The sequence below is a fragment of the Mus caroli genome, unplaced genomic scaffold (genome assembly GCF_978045245.1).
Source record: "Mus caroli unplaced genomic scaffold, Mus_caroli_1 scaffold_16, whole genome shotgun sequence".
Taxonomy (NCBI): domain Eukaryota; kingdom Metazoa; phylum Chordata; class Mammalia; order Rodentia; family Muridae; genus Mus; species Mus caroli.
Window position 1 is genome coordinate 27,126,949 of NW_028227271.1, and position 25,238 is coordinate 27,152,186.

At 47.9% G+C, this 25,238-nt stretch overlaps 2 protein-coding genes across 2 annotated transcripts; one reads left to right on the plus strand and one right to left on the minus strand.

Moving 5' to 3' along the window:
* Nucleotides 1-986: 986 nt before the first annotated feature.
* LOC110310174 (uncharacterized) lies at nucleotides 987-17,424 on the plus strand. Its single transcript, XM_021182885.3, has 5 exons — nucleotides 987-1,090; nucleotides 9,522-9,614; nucleotides 9,821-9,947; nucleotides 10,179-10,292; nucleotides 15,711-17,424. Exons 2-5 carry the CDS (start codon nucleotides 9,573-9,575, stop codon nucleotides 17,039-17,041), a joined length of 1,614 nt encoding a protein of 537 aa, XP_021038544.1. The 5' UTR covers nucleotides 987-1,090; nucleotides 9,522-9,572; the 3' UTR covers nucleotides 17,042-17,424.
* A 5,400-nt stretch (nucleotides 17,425-22,824) lies between these two features.
* Nucleotides 22,825-25,041, minus strand: Rpl8 (ribosomal protein L8). Its single transcript, XM_021182888.3, has 6 exons — nucleotides 24,940-25,041; nucleotides 24,600-24,747; nucleotides 24,372-24,513; nucleotides 24,014-24,232; nucleotides 23,170-23,285; nucleotides 22,825-23,018 (listed from the first exon to the last, which is right to left on the minus strand). Exons 2-6 carry the CDS (start codon nucleotides 24,735-24,737, stop codon nucleotides 22,860-22,862), a joined length of 774 nt encoding a protein of 257 aa, XP_021038547.1. The 5' UTR covers nucleotides 24,738-24,747; nucleotides 24,940-25,041; the 3' UTR covers nucleotides 22,825-22,859.
* Between the last annotated feature and the right edge of the window lie 197 nt (nucleotides 25,042-25,238).

Below are 25,238 nucleotides of genomic sequence, written 5' to 3' on the forward strand. Positions count from 1 at the left end.
CACGGTATTTTGTTGTTTTATCTTTTGAAAGGGCTTCTCAACAGGTCAGAACCTGAAGTTTGCCAGTGACTCTAGACTGGCTGGCCAGAGAGCCCTACACAGCTCGGCCTTGTTCCGCCTCCCCTGTGCTGGGGTTCTAAGCAAGCACTATTACACCCAGCCTTTTTACATGGGTACGAGTGATTAATCTCAGAAATCGTGCACGTTCAGCAAACACCAAGTCTGTTGTACAGACCTCTAACCCTGGAATTTTTTTTAAAGATTTATTTATTTATTTCATGTATGTGAGTACACTGTAGCTGTCTTCAGACACACCAGAAGAGGGCATCAGATCTCATTCCAGATGGTTGTGAGCCACCATGAGGTTGCTGGGAATTGAACTCAGGACCTCTAGAAGAGCAGTTAATGCTCTTAACCGCTGAGCCATCTCTCCAGCCCCGAATAACTCAATTTCTAAAAGCCTGCTTACACCAAGTGTGGGCAAATACAAACAGCAATTGAAACTGTCATACACTGCTAGTCTAGGGAATGTGTTGATGAGGACACAAGACAGACTGGCCGTCCCTTAAGAAGTTGAACACACACTACACCGTAAACTAAACCCAAGCAGCCCGAGTCAGCCTGATGGGTCCCGGGACCAGTGGTCCAGGCTGCCTGGCCATCAGGGGAATCGCTAGAGGGCAAGCACACATCTTGGCGGAAGTGACCGAAGGCCCTCGGGAGAAGAGGGGCGGCAGGGAGGGGGCGAGGCCGGGAGGCACTCGGATTTGTAGGGACTGCGGCCGCCGCTTCCGCTACTGCCTCAAAGAGCAGGCGCGGTCCGGGTCAGCACGCGGTCTCTCTAGGCACAGCGGAGGCCTACGCTCTCGGTGGCCCCGGGGCGCAGAGCATCAAGTCCTGCAAGAAGAGCTGGAGGCGGGCGGACCATCCGATCCTCGGGCGTCCCGGTCCGAGACTTGGGGTGGGGGTGGGGGGTGGGGACCTAGGGGCGGGGTCCCCTGAGATTGACGACTGCGCAGACGGGGCGGGACGGCCCCTTTGTCTTAGGGAGCCGAAGCTGCCGCCACAGGGCGAGAGGTTGCGGCAGATGGTGAGTGGCGCTCTGTCGGCTGCGCGGGACCCTCTCCTTCATCCGCACCCAAAGCTCCGCGCCCTCGCGTATGCCAGCCCTTCCCCCCGATGGATGGCTGCGGCCGGGCTGCTGACCCAGGCCGCACCCTCCGGTCCCTCGGACCCTCCAGGCCCCTCCCCGGGACCCCTCGCGGTGGCTCCCACTAGCCCCGTCCAGAGTTCAGATGGTTCTGATGTGCATACGGTTTCTTACTGGTTGGTTAATTTGGTTTGTCTTGGGCAGTGGATGAGGTTTTGTCTGGTGAAATAACCGCGTCCCAGACTGCCCTGGAAGTCCTGGGTTCGCACGATCCTCTCCCATAACCCGGACTACAGTCAGGGCCACCATACAGCATTTTAAGTCCCAGGCATCCTCAGCAGCGAAGGACATTTCTTGTCAAACTGGAGGTGCTCCGTTCTGCTCCACATTAGCCCAGCTTCTTCTTGGATTTGTTTAATTTTTCTGCTGTTGCCCTCTTGTTACTTTGCAAAGGCCCCTTTTAATGGATGGCAACTTCTCTAACGTGGCATTTTCTTGTTTAATTTTTGTATGTGTCTTTATGTGCTTTGCCTGCGTGTGTATCTGTACTGTATATCATGTGCATGCCTGGTGCCAACGGAGGCCAGAAGAGGGCATCGGGTTCCCTGAAATTGGCTGTGAGCCGCCATGTGGGTGCTGGGAATCAAGTGTGGGTCCTAGACGGAAAAAAACGTGTGCTCTTAACCGCTGAGCCATCTCTCCAGCCTCCACATGTATGGCTCAGTTAGACACCTGAGCCTGGATGTGCTGCTGAGCGCTGTCATCCCCATCTCTGGGACTTAGTAGCTTACTTGGTGAGTTCCAGGCCAATAAGAGACCGTATCCTCCCTCCCCCGCCCCCACCCCCAAAGGGTGAAAGGCTTCTAAGGAATAACAGCTAAGGTTGTCCGCTGGCCTCTATGTGCTTGCTGATGTGTAGGTACACATGCACACACAGGAAAATTGTATACAAAAATAGCCCCCTTGTATGTGGGCGATGAAGTATGGGCACAGCTGTATTCTCTAAGGCCAGACAGAGAAGGACATTGGATGTCATGCCCACTGGCCCATCTCCCCAGCCCACAGTAATTCTTTTAAATGTTAACTCTGCCTAGCACCCTGACATAGTGAATGCATAGTGACACTAGAAGCAGTTTCCTGTGGAGCTCTCTAGAATAATTGGAATCAAGCACTCCTACTAGTGCATGTGGACATTCCTGTCACTAACATAAAAGGAAGGTTCCTCTGAGCTCCACTGTAGAGATACTTAAAGCTGGGTTGACATCAGTTCTGATACTTTGCACACTGGGGATTTCCTTGTAGGGGACCCAGAGAAGTGGAATAGGGCTAACAGGTTAGAGCTTGTAAGTCACCTTACCACCATATAGGTGACCAGTCAGTCCCTGGGGCTTTCTTGCCATACAGATGTTTTAATTTCTACCTCTGCGTTTGTCTTTTAGCTGTTTGCATTCCTGGTCAGATTGACCACCAGCTTGTATTCTTTTTCTGTATGTTAAAAACACACTTCCCTATGGTTTGTTTTGTTTTGTTTTTTTGCTTTCTTGTTTGTTTGTCTGTTTTTTACTCCATTGAGAAAGTGTCTTCTTTGATTTTATTTACTTATTTTACAACTAGAAGGATCTTGTTATTGGTTTTGTTTTATGGGCAAAATATTTCCCATTACAGTATTTTGGCTTCTTGCTGTATTTTAAGGGACTTCCTTACTTCAAGATTATTTTGGGCTGGTGAGATGGCTCAGTGGGTAAGAGCACCCGACTGCTCTTCCGAAGGTCCGGAGTTCAAATCCCAGCAACCACATGGTGGCTCACAACCATCCGTAACAAGATCTGACTCCCTCTTCTGGAGTGTCTGAAGACAGCTACAGTGTACTTACATATAATCAATAAATAAATCTTAAAAAAAAAGATTATTTTATAAATAATCCGATTTTGTCTGGTACTTGTAAAGTACTGATTCTATATGGAATTTATTTAGATAAGGGATGAAGTTAGAATCCAGCTTCACTCCCCCTCAATGTCTTTCCCTCCCCCTCAATCGTCCCCATTGGTAACACTGTTCACTATCTGTTGGATACTTTATCTTTCTGCTTACTTGAAAACACACTGCACCGGTGTCTTACACTAAATTCTTCCCTGTGCTCGGGCCTATTTGGGGAGGGTTCTTGTGGTTCTCAGATGTGTCTTTTATTTTGTGTGTACAGATGTTTTGCTTGTGTGCATGTCTATATGTACCACATGTGTACAGTGTCTGAGGAGACCAGCAGAGGGCGTCAGATCTCCTGGAACTGGAGTGACAGATGGCTCTGAGCCTCCATGTAGGTGCCGGGAATTGAACCCAGAGTCTCTAGAAGAATGGCCATTGTCTCTGCCCCTATTTTGGGAGTTTCGGGTGGTTTTGATGTGCATAGGGGTTTTTTGTTCAATTGCATGGTTGGTTGCTAGCTTTTTGAGACAGGGTTTCTCTGTGTAGCCTTGGCTAGCCTGGAAGTAGCTCTGTAGATCAGGCTGGTGTCAAACTCACAGAGATTCACCTGTTTCTGCTTCCCAAGTGCTGGGATTAAGGGTGTGTGCCACTACTGCCCAGCATACATTAGGTTTCTTATTGGTTGGTTAATTTGGTTGGACTTGAGGTGTGGATGAGGGGTTTTGCTTGGTGAACTCACCCAGTCTTTAAAATAAAAATAGATTTTTTTTTTTTTTTTGGTTTTTCGAGACAGGGTTTCTCTGTGTAGCCCTGGCTGTCCTGGCACTCACTTTGTAGACCAGGCTGGCCTCGAACTCAGAAATCCGCCTGCCTCTGCCTCCCGAGTGCTGGGATTAAAGGCGTGCGCCACCACGCCCGGCTACAAAAATAGATTTGTTTAGTATACTGCAAAGTGCACAGGAACACGGCAGATAAAGAACTGCCTGCGTATACTGTGGGCTGTGGGCCGCCAGACTGGTCAGGGATGGTCATGGGTAGAGAGGGTGAGTCACTTTGTCTGCAGCTTCTCGCTATGCAAACGAGGGCAATTCTGGTATGCAGTTTCAGGTCATTGTCTTTGGCTATTGCTCCATGGTGGAGCTGTGGCTTTTTGGCCTGAAGATGCTCTCTGGTCCAGGCGTGTATTGGAATTCCATTCCCTTTCTGGTCTGTCTCCCACGCAGACTTTCCCCCACAGTGTGTGCCTGATTTCCTTTGAGACATGATTCCTGTGTGGCCCCTGCTGACCTGGACCTCTTAAGATCCTCCTGCCTCAGCCTCCTCGGTTCTGGGATTACAGGTTTCCGCCTCCATGTACGGCTTGATATGTCTTCTTTGTCCTTTTTTAAAAAGAAAATCTCAAAATCTTTTGTCTTGGTCCCACTTTGTGGCATTTTATTAAGGATTGTGTAAGGATTTAATTTTAATATTTAGCAAAATACTTAAGCACTTCGTTAATCATCTGTTTTTCTAGCAGTTTTGAGTCTCTCCCCGAACAGGCAGCTGTGCTCCATTTCTGTCCCTGAGCTGCTTATTCTTCCCCTACCTCTTTTCCTTTTTGGTTGGTTGGGTTTTTTTGTTTATTTGAGACAGTTTCTTCCTATGTAACTTAGTCCTAAAGCCACCAAGATCTGTTCCTTTATTTGTCTACTTCCTTCTCCCGATATGGACTATCAAGGTCCAGCTATCAAAGTATTGAATTCCAGCAATCAAAAGCCCCCTTTGGCTCACCTAACAGCATGCCTAATTAAATTGAAACAGCCCATTCTGATATAGGTTTTCCATTTTACCTTTATAAACCATTTGCCTATGGTCCACATCTGTCTCCTCTCTAGCCAGAGGCCATCCTTTGTCGTTGCTGCTCGCCCCTTCCACCACCCCTCCCCGCCCCCAAGAAACACCCCTCTTTCCTCCCCTTGTTTCTTCCCACTCATCCTCTGTCTCCTGTCTTTGCCTCTTATCCTCTTTGTCCTGCCCTCTGTCCCTCTGGGGCAAATAGATCTTTGTGCTGAAAACTTGGTCTTGGGTGTCCTGAGCCAATGTCGGTCTCTTACATCTACTGGCTTAGAACTCACACTATGTAGTCTCATGTTAGCAGTCTGCCCACCTCAGTTTCCCAAGTGCTAGGATTACAGGTGAGTGCCAACACTACTGACTCTATCTAAGCAGTCACCTTAATGTGACTGTCATTAAGGTGGTTGGCCTTGTGACGGCTGAAGCTCCTTTTCCCAGCTGGCTTCTTTCTTAGTAGCTCTGAGGTGCCTCTAGGTTTGTTGAGTCTTCCTAATGAATATAAAAATATTTAGTTAGGAGGCCCTGTACCCTATAATCTTTTATTAAAACGTTGATTGGTGGATAGGATGTGGTGGCACGTGACCTTAATCCCTGGCACTCAGGGGGCGGAGGCAGGTGGATCTCTGAGTTTGAGGCCAGCCTGGTCTACAGAGTGAGTTCCAGGATAGCCAGGGTTACACAGAGAAATCCTGTCTTGAAAAACAAAACAAAATGTTGACGGATGTTGTGAATAAAGTATACAAATTAGCATTACTATGATTTATGGTGTCTGTTCTTTCATGTCTTGGACTAAGTGTCCACTGGTGTGTAAGAAAGCTATTGGATAGATGGATAGATAGATAGATGGATAGATAGATAGGTAGATAGATAGATAGATAGATAGATAGATAGATAGATAGATAGATAGTGACCATTTGCTTAGGGACATTTTCGAGTATTGTGTTTTTGTGCTCGCAGGTGGTCTTTCATACATGAGGAACTGTATTAAAGGGTTGCTGCACTAGGAAGGTTGAGAACCACAGCTCTCAACAAACATGCAAGATATTTAGGAATTCCAAAAGGAATGATTGGCTTCTGATTTCACTTACAGAATGAAAACTTAGAAACAAGCCTCAATTCTCTGAAGGTCACAAAAGTTGCAATAGCCAAGAGCCAACAGTTTCTAGGTCAGCCCTAAGAGCCTGGAGACCTGTCAGAGGCCTGAATGTGGCTTCTCTGTATTCTCGTCACTAGACCCCGCCCAGGTATAGTCGGGACTATGTGCTGACTAACCTGTCACTCTGACAGGCTTCCAGGAGCCAGAGCTGCTCATTAGTGAAGGTCAACCTCTCAAGTACCTGAGGATGGAAATGTCACCCAAGTGAATGACGAGGTTAGTGACAAAGGCCTCACTGAGGGAGAGGAGTGCCCATGGACTGCCTGCCATAGACTATCACCGAGCACTGACATTGGATTTCGCAGTGTGGAGAGCAAAGGAATTCCTGTCAAGGATTGCTCCAGGGTCCAGTGGAGGTGACATCATGTGAACACATCGTCTCCTAAAAAGCAGAAGGGGTAAAGACCACATGGGATGAATCTGCTTCCATGGAAAAGGGTGACTGAGGGACCAAAAAGGCTGACCTGGCAGCTGCAGAGGACTGGGGTAGTGTATCAGGAGGTGGCAGGGGGCAGCTATGGAGACAAGAGAGCAGGAGGCTGAGCGCTTTACAGTTAATCATATTCCATCTCGATACAAACATTACTAAATAAGGGTGGATACAACTATTACTACATAAGGAGCTGAATTCTAAGGATTTGTTTGTTTGTTTATTGAGGGTTGAGACCACACATGCTTGTAGAAGACAATTTGTAAGAGTTGATTTTCCCCTTCCACCATATGGGTCTCAGGACTGAATGCAAGTTGTCCAGCTTGGTGAAAAGCCCGGTGGACTACTTTGTTGGCCCTAATTTTTTGTGTTAGTGTGTGTGTGTGTGTGTGTGTGTGTGTGTGTGTGCGCGCACTTGCATATCCTGTGAGCATGCATGCCACAGCAAGTGTGGAGCTGCCCCTCTGCTACCATGTGGATCCTAGGACCCACACCCCGGTCATCAAAGTTGACAACAGGCACTTTTACCCACGGAGTCATCTTGCCAGCCTGCCTGTCATCTTTTAGGTCCCCATGTCTACCCGTGCCTGACTCTTAACTGTCCTGTCCTCAGCAGACCAACCCTGTGTTAGTGTAGATATTTGGCTCCACGGCCCATACACATTCTTCTGGATTCCTCTTCACATCTCTTATGCCTGTAAATTCTAAAGGAGTTTTATTCAGATTCCTGTTGTGTTCAAATGGAAATTGCATAAAGCTGTCCGCACATTTGGAGAGGAGCACGCCTTTGAGAGGAATGAGACGTCCGAGTCAACCTTTCCCTCCTTGTCACCACTCTCGGTTCTTCAGAGACAGCTTAGCTTGGGTTTCCTATTCATGCAAATATACATGTCTGACATTTTATTAAAAAAAAAAAAAGGGTAACCCTGACTTCCTGTCTCCCACACACACATCATGATGCTCCTCACCTCTTTCTCTTCCCTTACCCCCACCCACCCCCCAGACAAGGTCTCCCTATCTCCCTATGTGGTTCAGTCTGGCCTTTTAACTGTACTGAGGAGCTTTCTGCGTCCACCTTCTGAACAGCTAGAATGACAAGGCAGAGGAGCCGGGCTTAGCTTCCATTTCATCACTAAAGAGCTAGATGCCTGAAAAAATGTATTGTAGTCTTGGCCCTCAGTTTTTTGTTTTTTGGTTTTTTTTTTTTTTCTGGTTCCATCCGCCATCAGTTGCAGGCTTGGCCCTGTCTCACAGAAGACTGAACCCATCCACTATGGGACCAGCTCTGTGGGGAGAGCTCTCAGAACCCCCTCTTCCCCAGCCATTCAGTTGTGTGAAACACCTGTTTATCCTGGTATGTTCTCCAGCACCCACCCACCACCAAGTGTCCCCTTCCCCTTTGAGACAAGACATCGTTCAGGTCTCAGACTCTCTGTTACCCCAGACTCAGTTTACCCATAGCAACCAGTGCTTAGGCTTTGTGTCGCTAATGCAGAGGTTGAGCCTTTGTCTTCTCAGAGCACAAGAGGATGTCTAAGACTGACTAAAGGACCCCTGCCTGGGGTTTCCCACAGAAGTGTGGCCCTTGGGTAGGCCATCTGCTTCCCACTCGGGAGGGAGGACTTTTTTGGGAGGTAGCTTGGCTGCCAGCTGGCTCACCCTGGCCCTGGCCTGCGATCCTGCCTGCTCACAAGGACAGTAGTTCTCCCTACATGTTCTGTACTCAAGGCATTCGTATGGCTCACGTGGGACCTGTCGGCATTAAGCCAAGCCACCTCCCAACATCCCACAACAAGGACCCTGATAGTCTCGGGAGTAAAGAGTTGAAACTTTAAGCCCTTGGAAAACAGTGGGTACATGGGTATCCTGCTTAGAAATCCTTATCTTTTAAAAAAGATTATTTATCTTCATATGTATGTGTTCTTATGTGAGTTCATGTGTTCCACATGTGTGTAACAGCCCATAGAAGCCAGGAGAAAGCATTCCATTCCCTAGAACTAGAGTTGTGACAAGCCTGGGCCCTCTGCAAAAGGAGCAGATCCCCTTAATGATGAGTCACAGAGCTACCTTTCTAGGTTACTTTTTTTTTTCTTTAAGGTTTTTTATTTTATGTATATGAGTACACTGTAGCTGTCTTCAGACACACCAGAAGATGGCATCAGACTCCGTTACAGATGGTTGTGAGCTACCATGTGGCTGCTGGGGATTGAACTCAGGACCTCTGGAAGAGCAGCCAGTGCTCTTAACCTCGGAGCCATCTCTCCAGCCCCCTACGTATCTTTTTTTTTTTTTTTTTAGATTTATTTATTTATTATATGTAAGTATACTGTAGCTGTCTTCAGACACTCCAGAAGAGGGAGTCAGATCTCATTATGGATGGTTGTGAGCCACCATGTGGTTGCTGGGATTTGAACTCTGGACCTTCAGAAGAGCAGTCGGGTGCTCTTACCCACTGAGCCATCTCACCAGCCCCCCCCCCCCACGTATCTTTAAAAACAAAACAAAATAGGGTATGAAGCCCTGCCTGGCCTAGAACTCACTCTAGAGACCATTCTGGCCTCGAACTCATAACAGTGTAATAGTCTTTGGCTCCCCTTAGCATTTTTTTTTGTTTTTGTTTTTGTTTTTGTTTTTCGAGACAGGGTTTCTCTGTGCAGTCCTGGCTGTCCTGGAACTCACTCTGTAGTCCAGGCTGACCTCTAACTCAGAAATCCACCTGCCTCTGCCTCCCAAGTGCTAGGATTAAAGGCGTGCACCACCACTGCCCGGTTCCCTTAGCATTTTTTAAGTGGGATTTCCTGACTACGCCTCCTACATGGGACAGGCCCAGGAACCACATGTTTGCTCAGGACTCTATACTAAAGAACAGCAGTGTGAAAACAGGAGACAGGACAGAGCAAGACTATGGCAGCCTCAGCTCCTTGGATCTCACCTTAGCCTGTGCTACACTGGCTTCATATGACAGAGGGCCACCTGGGAGGCCAGGATCTGTTGGACCAGACTCTCATGTGTTCTCTCTTCTTTCTCAGCCCCACAGGATCGCCTGATTTCTGTTGTCCTCGCAGTCTTGAGATACCAAGATGGCAGCAGCCGGGCTTCTACCGCTGCCAGCAGCACCACAGGTAATGGTCCCAAAAACTTATTCAGTGGCTTACCCAAAGCTCCCGTAATCCTCCTGTGCCCAGGCAGTCTGAATATCACCACCTCTCCTCAACTCTATCACCTCTGCCTATGGAGCTCACGTGACTCTAAGGGGGCCCTCACCAATCTCCCACGTCACATGTACTGCCCTTCCAATGGACCGTTACTCAAAATGCTGTAATTCCAGGCCAAAGTGACCTTTGAGGATGTGGCTGTTCTGCTGTCTCAGGAGGAATGGGCCCGCCTGGGCCCTGCTCAGCGGGGCCTCTACCGACACGTCATGATGGAGACCTACGGGAATGTAGTCTCACTGGGTAAGGCCCCATCTGTGTATCTTTGTGTGCTGGACTCAGGTGGGGGTTTCCCAGGGGAGGCAGCTGCTGGGAGGAGGGGGATGTGGGCCAGGTGGATGCTGAGGCTTGCTTATCTCCTGAGAGTTCAGCTCCCCAACGGAACTGTTCGTTTCACGTGCCTGCTGTAGCATGGATTAAGGGAGGATCGTAGTGAATACCATGTAACACAAGGGCTTCCGTTCTCATGAGCAGGACTTCCAGGATCTAAGCCTGTTGTGATCTCCCAGCTGGAGCGAGGAGAAGACCCGTGGGTCCTGGATGGACAGGGAACCGAGCTGAGTCAGAGCCTGGGAAGTGACCACTCAGGTGAGTAGAGAAACCCGGTCCTGCTTTCACTGAAGGCGGAACTAATTCAGACTGAGCCACCGCTGGAAGACGCTTCCACTTCCACTGGTCAGGGAAGGGGCAGTTGTTCTTCCTCTGACAGAATGTCACAGACCAGGAGGTAGTGGGCCAGGCAGTAGCCTATAGGAGAAAATGTTCGGCAGTGCACAGACAGGGTGACAAACCTTGGTACAAAGGAGATAGGACAGGGTAGCTGAGCTGTGTAGACACCTGGGATTTTGTTGCTGCTCAGAAAGCCCATAGGTGTTATTAGTGGGAGATTTGGGTTCTGACGGTTACTGAAGGCATCTTAGTATAGAAGGAACGTTTCTCAGCCTGACACTCAAGGAGAAGGGATGAAGTTCATCTCAGTTAGAAAAGAATTCATTTCCCCGAAGCCACGAGATATTGTTCTGAGGTTCCATGTATGAAATAAAACAAAGTTTTATATATATGAATGAATTGGAAGGGAAAGTATTGTTTGAAGTTTATGTGATCTTTAACTTAGAAAAAAAGAGATTGGTATTTATACGTGAATTTAGCAATAGGTAATAAAAATAATTTGAAAAAAAAGAAGGAAAAAAAAAAAAAAAGCCGGGCATGGTAGCGCACGCCTTTAATCCCAGCACTCGGGAGGCAGAGGCAGGCGGATTTCTGAGTTCTAGGCCAGCCTGGTCTACAAAGTGAGTTCCAGGACAGCCAGGGCTACACAGAGAAACCCTGTCTCGAAAAACAAAACAAAACAAAACAAAATAATAATAATAATAATTTGTATTGTTATCAGCAATAAGCAAAGGCATAAATATTAAAATTATAACATTTATAATAGCATCAGAATGTTACTTGGGATATGGAGAGATGGCTTAGTGGTGAAGAGCACTGGCTGCTCTTCCAGAGGACCCGGGTTCGATTCCCAGCACCCACATGACAGCTCACAAGCTTCTGTAGCTCCAGTTTCGAGGGAACTTACGCCCGTAAGCCCCAGGCACACAAGCAGACATACGTGCAGGCAGAGAACAATCATACACATAAAGTAAATAAAACTTTTTAAAAATTATAACAAGATGATAGACAGGGAAGACGGCATATGGATGGGCCCAACCAGAAAGCTGTGCTTACAGTGATGTTAGATGAAGAATCTCTGACAGCAACTACTGTCAGAGTCTCAGGAAAACCACAGCCAAGCTGCTCTCCCTGGATGTGCCCCTCAAAGTGGGAAGGGATAACATTGTGCTGGCTGATTGGCTTCAGGGTTTCAGTGTAGCCATTTTTCCCTTCAGAATTATCCCTACTTAGGCCAGCCAGTGGTGGCACACGCTTCAATCCCAGTGGTTGGGAGGCAGGACAGGAGGATCTCTGTGAGTTTTTGGCCAGCCTGGGCTACCGAGTGAGATGTAGAACAGCCAAGGCTTGTTACACAGAGAAACCCTGCCTCCAAAACAAAGAGGAAAAAAACAAAAACATTATTCCAAAGTAAAAGTCTTACCTAACAAAATTTAGCATGGGTGCCAGGGTGCGCACACCTTTAATCCCAGCACTTGGGAGGCAGAGGTAGGCGGATTTCTGAGTTCGAGGCCAGCCTGGTCTACAAAGTGAGTTCCAGTTCAGCCAGGGCTATACAGAGAAACCCTGTCTCGAAAAAAACAAACAAACAAACAAACAAACAAAAACTTAGCATGATTCACAGTGTTGTAGCATAAAAAGGAGACCAGTGCTCATTCGCAGTTATTGGAAAGGCATTGCATGGAATCCAGCATTCATCCCTGATGAAAGTGTGGCACACCAGGCATGGAAAAGATCTTGTTCAACCTAAGAAAAAGCATCTAGGAAATAAATACCTACACCCAACTAAGTGCTTTCTGCTGAGTGGCACGTTAGAAGTTCTACCAGACAATAAAGAGTGAAGTAAAACTATTTGCAAGAATTGTGGTCAGCTATGTACACAATTCTGTGAGATCTACCTAAAAGCTATCAGAATCATGCATTTAGCAGAACTGCAGAATATAAGGTCAGGATAGAAAAGAGTGTATTTCCGCATCACAGAGATGAGCTATCCAGCAATGGATTTTTTTAAGCACAGACGTGGACACAAGAGCCCTGGTGACGACAGATTTGCCTTCTTTCCTTGGTGACTTCCAACCTTGGCTCTTTTGACACGAAGGGGTCAGGCAAGCCCTTGTCCTCCCCACTTCTAGACCTAACTCCAAGGCAGTCCCCTGGTCATGATCACCACTGGGAGGATCCATGGGAGAGCCCTGGCACCCATGGCTCCTTAAGCTGTCTCTTTACCCTCCTAAGTCCTTTCTTCCTTGCCTCTGCCTTCTGTCTCCCTTCAGCTACCAAGGCCCTGTTGGATTTGAGAAAAGGGGGTCGTATAGAGCCTGTGATATTTTTTTCCCCAATTTGAAGGACATAAGTGAGTTTTTTTTTCCCCTCCAGCTTTCTATCTCCTGAAGAAAACAAACTAATATAATAGGCAATAATAAAATATGGATATTTACACAATATATAATAAAAGGCCAAGGTATCCCAGATACTCAGCTATCAAGGTTGCCATACTGAGATTCATACTTCTTGGTGTTGGTTCGTAAACATCTCAGTTGGATTAATAGGTAGCTCTTGGTGGGGTGGGCTGGTGATGTGCACAAGGGCTTAGATGCTGATGTAGAAAAGGAAGAATTAAAAGAGAGGTTTGATCTAGCATGGAGGAGTCAAGTCCCATAGAGGTCTGGTGAACTCCAGGTTAATCCCTGAGCAACAGCTGACTGGCTTAATGTGGAGAGCGCCCAAGTGTAGCGGGCAGACTGTCTAGTGGAGCAAGTTAATTTAGGCCTGTGGTGGATTCGGGTTGACTGCCTGGTGCCCTCAATGGTATTTTGAACCATGTCTAAAGAGGGTCCCCATCCCTACATGCCTGTTTCTCAGAGGAAGCTCTGCTGAGCTCTCTGCTGTCTGAGCTGCTGCCATCTTCTGACAAGAACTGTTAGTATTTAGCATGTCAGTCTGGCAGAGTAACCACCATTCCTTGAATATTACTGACCTTGCAGAGCAAGTCAAACATGTTGTTTGTTTGGTTGTTTGGTTTGGTTTGGTTTGGTTTGGTTTGGTTTTGTTTTGCTTTGCTTTGTTTTGTTTTGTTTTTTGATGCCGTTGTCAAAATCTTTCTCCAAACACTTCAGTCATAAAATACTCCATGATTATTCCTCTCCGTCATACGAAGTCCTTTTGCATTGTTCAGGTCTTTCGTTTCAGGTCTACTCATTAAGTTTTGGAGGAGACCCATTACATAGCAAGTTCTGAACCAGAATAAAGCTTCTAGCTTAGAGATGTGTAGCTCAGTAGTGACGTCATTGTTCACCACATACAGTATTCCAGCTTCAGCCACGAGCACCGCAGCCCCACAACAAAGGATGGCTTACACCTAAGGCTTCTTTTTCTTACCAGAGGCTATTACCACACACACACACACACACACACACACACACACACGAGTTAAGGAGAAATGCAAATTTCATTTATAGATAAAACACAATTGGACAATGTATTTTATAATCCGCAAAAGTATACAGCCAAATACTGGACTCCAGAATGAAGCAGACTTCTTTATGCCAGGCTTAAGAAGTAAAGGACCGGGACTAGAGAGATAGCTCAGCAGTTAAAGAGAACTAGTTGCTCTTCCAACGGACCAGGGTTCAGTTCCCACCACCCACATGGCAGCTCACAGCTATCTGTAACTCCAGCTTGAATCCAGGGGATTCAATACCTCTCACAGAGACATACATGCAGGGCAAAACGCCTGTGCACATAAAATAAAAATAAATAGATGTTTAAAAAAAGAAAAAAGTAAGAAGTGAACATCTGGGCTGGTGAGATGGCTCAGTGGGTAAGAGCACCCGACTGCTCTTCCAAAGGTCCAGAGTTCAAATCCCAGCAACCACATGGTGGCTCACAACCATCCGTAACGAGATCTGGCGCCCTCTTCTGGAGTGTCTGAAGACAGCTACAGTGTACTTACATATAATAAATAAATAAATCTTTAAAAAAAAAAAAAGAAGTGAACATCTGCCATTGCCTCCCCCATATTGGGGACCAGTACATAACATATCAACTTTAATTTAAAAAGTAAGAAATCTCTTCTTCTGCCTTCTCTGGGGCTTCCTGTCCTAGAATATCAACCAAGTATGACAACCCATTCAGGGAAGTCCACAGCCAAGACCCTGGAGACAGTGGTTAGGGCCTTAGGGTAAGCTGGCATTCTGAACCCAGCCAGTAGGTTGTAGGCAGCTATAGGATGCACAGGAGCTTCTAGCACTGGTGGGGTGGGCCACGATCCTCTGCAGCAGGTCAGTATAATGGAAACCTGAAGGCACTAACCCCCTCTGCCATGTGGAATTGTCCTCTTAGCCCCTGCTAGGCCTTGTGTTTGAAGGACCTCTCCACACTATGGCCCAGTGTCGCTGTCTCCACATAAAGTCTTGAAGTAAAGACACCTTTAAACTCAAGATATGAAACATGGCTATTCCCAGTGCTCACATACAGACATGGTCTGCCTTAGAGCCTGTCTCTCCATTCCAGAAAGCCTTCCTTCCTGTTCACACTGCCACCTTCCAGATCATCTCCAACCTAAATGTGGCACCAGGTTCCCATGATCTGTGCCTTTAAGTTATCCACCCTACCACCTGCTACACAGTGCATTCACAGCACATTGAACTGTCTGCCACAGAGGTGACCGTCAGCATCGCACAGCATTGCACGGTATAGGGAGACACTGGTTCCAGGATAGAATCCTCTGACTTGCTCGGAAGCTTCAGGCTTCCCCTACCAGCCCCAGGTCCAGCTTCACTGCTCATGTGCCGATACCTACAGCTGATGGAGCCCAGTCATAACTGCGGGGGAACACTAGGATGTGCTCCCACTACCGTATGCATTCTGCGCAGGGCAGACAAGCTGATGCCTTCCCCTTCCACTATTGGTTTTGATTTATTGAAAGATAGTCCCTTTGGATCTCACACGGGAGACTGTGCAGCAAAGCCAGCATTAAGATTGCACTCAGCAGTTTTGTTAAGTATTAACCTGTTGTTGTTGTTGTTGTTTGGTTTGGTTTGCTTTATTCCAGACAGGGTTTCTCTGCGTAGCCCTGGCTGTCCTGGAACTCACTTTGTAGATCAGGCTGGCCTTGGACTCAGAAATCCACCTTTCTCTGCCTCCCAAGTTCTGGGATTAAAGGTGTGCACCACCACTGCCCAGCAGGTTATTGTTTTTTAAAGCAGCCCTTGTAGGTAGCCTAACCTGGCACGGAATTCACAGTCCTCTCGCCTCAGCCTCTCAAAAGTGCCGGGATTATCAGCAGAGGCCACCCACCACCCCAACCAGTGCTAACCTTTTCATCTTGTGCTTCAGAATGCAAAGCCAAGGAAGAGAACCAAAACAGAGACTTGAATGTGCCACCATTAATCTCAGACGAAGAAGCATCAGCGACGCTGACGGAAACACCGCTGAGGAAGGTTGCTGAAGAACATTACAAAACAGAGCCGAACGTCTGCCCCAGTCCAAAGCCCATTGGCCCCCAGAATGCCCCCAAAATGTTGAACCCTAGTGTACCCGTTGCCCGACCCCAGATGGCTCCCAGTGTTGAGAGACCCTATATCTGCATTGAGTGTGGAAAGTGCTTTGGTCGGAGCTCCCATCTCCTTCAGCATCAGCGAATACACACTGGCGAGAAGCCCTATGTATGCCATGTATGCGGAAAGGCTTTCAGCCAGAGTTCCGTCCTGAGCAAGCACAGGCGGATCCACACGGGCGAGAAGCCCTACGAGTGTAACGAATGTGGGAAAGCCTTTCGCGTGAGTTCCGACCTTGCCCAGCACCACAAGATCCACACCGGAGAGAAGCCTCACGAGTGTCTGGAATGTGGGAAGGCGTTCACCCAGCTCTCCCACCTCATCCAACATCAGCGGATCCACACGGGGGAGCGGCCCTACGTGTGTCCCTTGTGTGGGAAAGCCTTCAACCACAGCACCGTCCTGCGGAGCCACCAGAGGGTGCACACTGGGGAGAAGCCTCACGGGTGCAGCGAGTGTGGGAAGACCTTCAGCGTGAAGAGGACGCTGCTGCAGCACCAGCGGGTGCACACCGGGGAGAAGCCCTACACGTGCAGCGAGTGCGGGAAGGCCTTCAGCGACCGCTCTGTGCTCATCCAGCATCACAACGTACACACCGGGGAGAAGCCGTACGAGTGCAGCGAGTGCGGCAAGACCTTTAGCCACCGCTCCACCCTGATGAATCACGAGAGGATTCACACGCAGGAGAAGCCCTACGCGTGCTACGAGTGCGGAAAGGCCTTTGTCCAGCACTCGCATCTCATCCAGCATCAGAGAGTCCATACGGGAGAGAAACCCTACGTGTGTGGCGAGTGTGGGCATGCTTTCAGCGCACGCCGGTCCCTGATCCAGCATGAGCGAATCCACACAGGTGAGAAACCCTTTCAGTGCACAGAGTGTGGCAAAGCCTTCAGCCTGAAAGCAACTCTAATCGTGCACCTGAGGACCCACACGGGCGAGAAACCCTATGAGTGCAATAGCTGCGGCAAGGCGTTCAGCCAGTACTCGGTGCTCATCCAACACCAGAGGATCCACACCGGAGAGAAACCCTATGAGTGTGGCGAGTGCGGACGGGCCTTCAACCAGCACGGCCACCTGATCCAACATCAGAAAGTACACAAGAAGCTGTGACCCATGGCTGTCAGAAGCCCGCACTTAGAACATGCACAAGACCTAAACAGCCTTCCTCCAGGAGGGAGTTCTGTTCCATCTGCAGAATCGTCGTTCCCTTGGGGACTCTGTTACAATCCCATGTCCCTCCTGGGGAAAAACATTCAGCAAATGTTAAATTTATTCTCCTCAACATCTTGGAAGTTAAACTGGAGAGTAATTCTACAACTGTAGATACTGGTAAAGACAGCCATAATTCTACCTTTGCCTATTTGACATGAATTAGTTTATTGAAGCAACTGAAAAGCTATAGAGCTTAGGGACTATTCACATTTCAAATGAAGTTCCTTTTCTTACACAGCTTCATGACGTTCCTAAATGTATCTGATCATTCTAATATTGTGCTTAAATTTAGAATGTTGGACCATTTTCGGTATCCTTTTAAAACACTTAAGTGCTATGTTGATAAAGTAATATTAAAAAAAAAAAAAAGATCTTGGGCCAGAGAGATGGCTCTGAGTTTGTCTTCTAGAACCCATATGGTGGACAGAGAGAACTAACTTGCACAAGTTGTCCTCTGGCTTCCATGTGAGTTCCAAGCACACACACACACACACTCACACAAATAAAATCTATATTTTAAAATATTCTTGCCAAATATTCTGAATGACAGTTCTAAGTATTTGGAAATACATGTTTTGTGTTTGTTTGTTTGTTTTTTTAATAATTTTTTAGGTCTGGAGAGATGGCTCAGTGGTTAAGAGCACTGACTGCTCTTCCAAAGGTCCTGAGTTCAAATCCCAGCAACCACATGGTGACTCACAACCATCCCTAATAAAATCTGACTCCCTCTTCTGGAGTGTCAGAAGACAGCTACAGTGTACTTACATATAATAAATAAATATTTAAAAATAATAATAACTTTTTATTTATTTTATGTATATGAGTACATTGTAGCTGTCCTCAGACACACCAGAAGAGGGCGTCAGATCCCATTACAGATGGTCATGAGCCACCGTGTGGTTGCTGGGAATAGAACTCAGGACCTCTGGAAGAACAGTCGGTCTTCTTAACCGCTGAGCCATCTCTCCAGCCCCATATGTGTTTTGTATTTTTTTTTTAAAAAAAGGAAAAATAGGGTACATTTAAGTTTATGTATACAAAAACAAAAAACCTGTTTGGTAACTGTTTTCGGGTTTCTAGTGTCCTGATCATACACTGAGACCTTTAAGAAGAAAGGGTTTTTTTTACTTCCTATCCCTATCCCTGTCCATCACTGACGGAGGTCAAGGCAGGAACTCATCCACGGGCCGTGCAGTAACTGCTTGCTGGCTTGTTCCTCATGGCTTTCTCAGTCTGCTCTTACACAAGAGCAGTTAGGATGCACTGTTGGTCCCATGGTACCAGCCAGCATCTCTAAAATGCTGAGGCCTCCACTCAAACTGGGCTGCGCCTTCATCAGTAGCCTCTCCTGCATTCTTCCCGGAGTCTACCCCATGGTCCCAAGCCTCAGCTTCTCTCCGTGATCCCTTTAGCCCTCGGGCTTCTATTAGAACCGACACTGCTCCTTCACCAATGTCCTCTCACTGCCAAGCCTCAGCTTGAACCCACGTGACCCCTGTATCTCCTTGAAACATCCTATACATTACTGAGTTCAGCTGCCAGCACAAGGTTGGAGCACAGCTCTGAATGCTAACCCCGAGGAAAAGCCTCCCAGGTTGCACCTCAGCTAATTCATCACCTCCAGCTGACCCATGTCATTGTTCCAGCAAAGCAAAGGTTCACTTTAGTGGTTCTGGTCTCTTGGGTTTTTTTTGGTTTTTGTTTTTTGTTTTTTTTTTTTTTTTTTGAGACAGGGTTTCTCTGTGTAGCCCTGGCTGTCCTGGCACTCACTTTGTAGACCAGGCTGGCCTCGAACTCAGAAATCCGCCTGCCTCTGCCTCGCGAGTGCTGGGATTAAAGGCGTGCGCCACCACCGCCCGGCTGGTTCTGGTCTTTTGGAAAGTTGATTCTCTACCCTCAGCTAACAAGAACCACAGATTCTTGATTGAAAATAATCACTGGGCACGGGGATGTGTGCACACCTTTAGTCCCAGTGCTTAGAAAGCAGAGACAGGTGGATCTCTTGAGTTCAAGACCAGTTTAGTCTACAGAGTGAGCTCCAGGACAACCAGGGCCAAACGTAAAGTGTCTCAAAGAGAAAAAAGATATTGGACGGCCTTAATAGTCTTTACCTTTCTGCTCTCATCATTATCTTCTAAGTCCCCACGATAGCTCATTGAGCTCTGAATACTCAATGGATTCCCCACAATAGCTCATTACGATATTGGTACCAATTTCTCTTAGGGTAACCAGCGCTGTAACAGCACCATGAACAGAAGCAACCTGAGAAGCAAGAGGGGGGGCTGGTGAGATGGCTCAGTGGGTAAGAGCACCCGACTGCTCTTCTGAAGGTCCAGAGTTCAAATCCCAGCAACCACATGGTGGCTCACAACCATCCGTAACGAGATCTGGCGCCCTCTTCTGGAGTGTCTGAAGACAGCTACAGTGTACTTACATATAATAAATAAATAAATCTTTAAAAAAAAAAAAAAAAAAAAAGAAGCAAGAGGGGGTTTAAATGGCCCACATTTCCACATTACAGGCAAGCATCTAAGGAAGTCAGGGCAGGAACATGGCCTCAGGCACATGCCATGAAGAAATGATGCCTACTGGCTTGCTCAACTTTTCTTTAACCACCTGGCTTGGGTGGTACTGCTCACAATGGGCTGTGCCCTCCTATAATATTAATCAAGAAAATACCCAACGGGGCTGGTGAGATGGCTCAGTGGGTAAGAGCACCCGACTGCTCTTCCAAAGGTCCAGAGTTCAAATCCCAGCAACCACATGGTGGCTCACAACCACCAGTAATGAGATCTGATGCCCTCTTCTGGTGTCTGAAGACAGCTACAGTGTACTTCCATATAATAAAGAAATAAATAAATAAACAAACAAATAAATCTATTTTAAAAAAAAAAGAAAGAAAATACCCAATGGACTTGCCTATAGGCCAGTCTTATAGAGGCATTCTTTCAATGTAGAGTCCCTCTTACCAAATTGGAGGATGGGGAGGAGAGGGGAGATAGTGCCATAATTTCATTCATCAGATAGAATGTCCTAAACCTCTACTGAAAATTTGACTCATGAGCTGGCAAGGTGGCTCAGGGGGTAAAAGTGCTTGTCACCAAGTCTGACAACCCAAGTTTAATTCTCAGAGCCCACACAGTTGACAGGGAGAACAACTCCACCCTGTCCTCTGACCTCCACACTCAATGTCATGGTATGCACCCACACACAGACATGCTTGCACATACACTAAATAAATGTCAAAGTCAACTCAAGAGTAGACATTTTAAGGGCTGGTAATATAATTCCATTGGTAGAGTTCATGAAGCAGGGGCTTGGTCCCCAGAACTACATAACTATGAGTTTTGTGTGCCTGTAATATCTGTACTTGAGAGGTAGAGGCAGGAGGATCAGGGGCAAGGCCAATCCTTGACCTTAGGTCAAGTTCAAATTGGTATGAGACCTCCAACCCAAAAATTTTTACATGGCTGTTTTCCTCAACACCTTTTGTGACCCAGAGCTCTCTGAGGCTTTGAAAAGACGTAGGACAGATGCTCCCTCCATCTGCTGCCTCTTCACGGTTTTTTAGATGTCTTCAGGACATCTAAAGACTTTGTTTTTTAATGTAAGGAGAGCTGTCTGCATGTACACCTGCATGCCAGAAGAGGGCATCAGATCCCTTCATAGCCACTGACTCCACCCCAACTGACCTCTGATCCTCCAATCAGGAAAACAGTAAGTTGTCTCAGGGCAGGTCTCTGACAGTCTTACTGACAGGACCTTGGGAAGCAAGCATCACAGTGGCGTGGAGACAGCTTTAGGAAGCATGGAGTTCTTTTGGGAACACAGCCCTCAAAATCAAGGCTGTGTGCTCAGAGGACTGGTGACTCAGTAGTTCATTTTTAAGCCACAAGCACTGCTAAACAAACCCTTCCCTGGAGTAGAGGCTACTCAAGTCCATTTGGCAGTGAGCCTTGGTCCCCACTCAGCCCATACAAACGGGTCTGTGTAGTTGATTTAGAAGTCCCCCACCCACCCACCCCCAGATGGTTTGTCTGTGTAGACCAAGACTGGCCTCTGCCTCCTGCATGCTGTGATGAAAGGCATGCCCCATCACCACTAACCAGCTTGTCTACCCTTCCACAGCAATTCCTCCCGTACGCCCTGTTGCCTGGCCAAGACCAACAGAAAAGCAGTGGTAGCTTAAGCTCACCCAAGCAGCCACACCTAGTGCTTTCCCAATACCCTCCCCTCCCATAAACGCCTGTCATCTATGGTGACTTCTGTGAATAAGAGCCTGCAATAATGGCCTGCTTAGAGCCAGTGGCTCACGGTAGGTGAAATTCATACCAACATTACAGAAAAAAAAAAAAGATTACACTCCAGGACAGAGACAGGGTGCACATCAGGCAGGAGGTACCACTTAGCAACACAACCCCATATAGTCCTGAGCTAGTCCCTCCAGAACCACCCCACAAGAAATACAATCTGCTGCTGCTCAAGTGCATCTGCCAGGGGAAGGGCCTGTTGAGTCGGTCGTTCCCATGGAATGCTATTACATCAGTGATCGATGAACAAGATGCCACAGGATATGACCAAATTATTTCTTTAGACTTATTTGTATTTATATGCATACATTGTAGCTGTATTCAGGCACATTTCAGAAGAGTGCATCAGATCCCATTACGGGTGGTTGTGAGCCACTATGTGGTTGCTGGGAATTGAACTCAGGACCTCTGGTATAGCAGTGAGTGCTCTTAGCCATCTCTCTAGTCCAGATATGATCAAGTTTAAAGCTTTTTTCTTTTAAAATGGAAACTTGCTTAACTGTCAGTCTGTCCCTAACTTGATTCCTCTGCCTGGTCTGTGACCCTGGAGAGGTAAGCCTCAGAACTACACTGTCCTGGTGGTGCTGCCTAGTTCTTAGTGATGTGTCCCCTGAATAGGGAAACAAACATGCCAGCTCCTTGCTGTTCCATGTTGGGCACTAGATATGTGGTTTCAGGTAGTCTGAGGGCTATAGCTTTCAGTGTCAGCACCCACTGTACACAGGAATCTAGGACCAGCAGACAGTAATCTCAATCTCTAACTTCCATCACTATCCATGAAGGTGGGAAGGGGTGACCAAAACCAGGATTTAAAGGTACAGAAACCCCTCTACTTTGCATTGAACAAATCTTAATGTGTTAACAGCTGCAGTCTTCATCACTCCTAGGGGGTGGGGGCCACATTAGATGTCTAATATTCTCTAGGCAAAAGATACAACTAAAAAATAGCTGGACATTCCAAAAAGAAGTTTCTACACTCACACACTAGTGCCCAAGACAGCCTGTAATTAAGAGCTGGAGACTAGCTTCTACTGCACGTTGAGAAGGAATGGGGGGAAAAATTCTGTATCAATTACACAGACCCATTTGTATGGGCTGAGTGGGGACCAAGGCTCACTGTACCGTCACCACTAACCCCAGCAACTGTGGTCCACAGCACACATGTGAGCACTGCATATTGTAAACTGAGCTACCCAGCTGGGCAGGACGGCAACCCCAGCCTGATCTTCAGTGAGTTCCAGGATAGTCAAGGACTATGTAGAGACCTGGTCAAAATGTCATCTACCATGCCATGTTCTGGAGTCTTCTTGTAGGGTGGAACCATCTTTCACTTCCCAGGGACCCCTCACAAAAGAGGCTCACACACGCCCATTAGCCAAAGGATGTACTTTATTAGCTCCTGAACTCTAGTTCTCCTTCTCCTGTACAGTTTTGGTTCCACGTAGCCGTCCAGTCCGGCGGGCAGCAATGAGACCCACTTTGCGCCCAGCAGGGGCATCTCTTCGGATGGTAGAGGGTTTGCCAATGTGCTGGTGGTTACCACCTCCAAAGGGATGCTCCACAGGCTGAAAAGAGAATGAAGTTAGATTAGAATAAGGGTCATCTCACCTACGTAGGGAATACAGTGGAAGATCTGACAGCCCAGGACCTCCCTGCTGCAAACCCTCACAGCACAGCAACAAGAAAAGCCCACTCACTCAGTTCTTGGTTACTTACATTCATGGCCACACCCCGCACACGTGGCCAGCAGTTCCTCTTTGCCTTGTACTTGTGGTAGGCACGGCCAGCCTTTAAGATAGGCTTGTCAATTCTGCCCCCACCAGCCACAACACCTGAAAAGTGACACAACACGTGAGACATGCACCACAAGCCGCTCTGATGACATTAGTCTATGGCAAAAATCTACAACCCCACAGAAGTCCAGCAAGTTCTACCTAGGAAACCCCTTACACTCTGCAAACTGACACAAGGGCCATGCCTGTATTAAAGCAAACTGTTGACTCAGCCCAAGTTTCCATGGGGTGCCCCTCAATAGTCAGTGCCTGATATTCAAGATGAGACAAGTCATGTCCCCTTTTCACTGACTTGAACATCTCTTAACAGCCACTACTGGTCCTATCTTTTCTAAAATGAACCAACTAAACTCAAGTGCAAGATCAGAATTCCTAGGTCACAGTGCAGTTTCAAGCGGTGTAATCTTTTTTTAACCTAATTTTATGTATGCACAGGCATCTTTACCTACATGTCTGTATCCATACACCACATTTATACAGTGCCCAGAGACCAGAAAAGAACATAAAATCCTCAGGACAGGACTCAGTCGTGAGCTGGGAAAACCAGGGTGTTCTAGCCAGCACTTTTAACCAGGCTTGTTACTGCATAGGTTCTGAAGTAGGTATTATAGCACTCTACAACTAAATCCAGAGCTGCATTCTGTTAGTTTTCCCCCATGACCAAGAAGATAAGCAATGTGGTTCTATGGCCTAGGCCCCGAAGCTGGCAGGCAGTTCATATGCTGACCACCCCAGTCTTCAGGACCCCACTGCCCTCCCCCACTCACCAACAACGGCTCTGTTGGCAGAGGAAATGACCTTCTTGGACCCCGAAGGCAGCTTCACTCGAGTCTTCTTGGTCTCTGGGTTGTGGGAGATGACTGTGGCGTAGTTCCCGGAGGCTCGGGCCAACTTGCCCCTGTCCCCAGGTTTCTCCTCCAGACAACACACGATCGTACCCTCAGGCATGGTGCCCACGGGCAAAACATTGCCGATATTCAGCTGGGCTGTCGAGAGAGGGGGCAAAGCGACTGATTTCGCTAAAAGCTATGCGAAACCCACACCGATCCCAACCCACGAAGCTCAGCTCAGCACCCTAAGTACCGGGCCTAACCCTTCCTTCCCCTTGCCCGCCTGGAGGCTCACCCTTCTTGCCGCAGTACACGAACTGTCCAGTGTGGATCCCCTCCGCTGCGATGAACAGCTCTGTTCGCTTCTTGAATCGGTAGGGATCCCGAAAGACGACTTTGGCGAGGGGAGCGCCGCGGCCAGGGTCATGAATGATGTCCTACGGGTCAGGGTGGCTTATTGTATTCCAAGGCCTGCTCGAGACGCCCGGTTCCCCGCCTGCTTGCCCCCGCCGGTGCCCCCTACCTTTACGATGCCTTTAATGTAGCCGTGTCGCTCCGCGAAGTCCACAGCACGCAGGCGCGCGGCGCCCTTACGGTGCTTCACGTGCGCACGGAACACAGAACCCGCGCCTTTCCTCTGCCCTCGGATCACACGGCCCATGGCGGCGAGTCTGGAAATGGCTCGAGTTCAGCGTCCAAAAAAATTCCCAGCTTCCTGCCAGCCCCCAAGGCCGAAAGCAACACCATCCCTCCCTCCTGATCCTGGACGAGTGGGCCAGGCCGCATGACAGACCGCCAAGTAGTTAACGGCGGCGGATGGCGGTGGATAATTTCAAACCCGCAGCGGACAGAACACAACTTACCTGCCGGCAAGCAAGGCCGAAAGAGGAAATAGACGGGTCAACGCAGCCTTATCTTCCGGGGCGGGGCCAAAACTCCGCCCCTTCCCCTGCGCAATGCCTGTCGGGTCTTGTAGTCACACGCAGGTGTCCTGTGTGTCTACCAAATTGCTGAACCAAGGCAATTGCTGAACCTTGTTGTCCTGGAGAGAGGCGGACTCTGAAGAAACCGACTCAAGAGTCTTACGGAGGAAGGGCGGGAGAGAGGAGGCTTCAAGAGGTTTCGGAAGGATTTGCCCAGGGCCACGCCACGCAGACCCTTG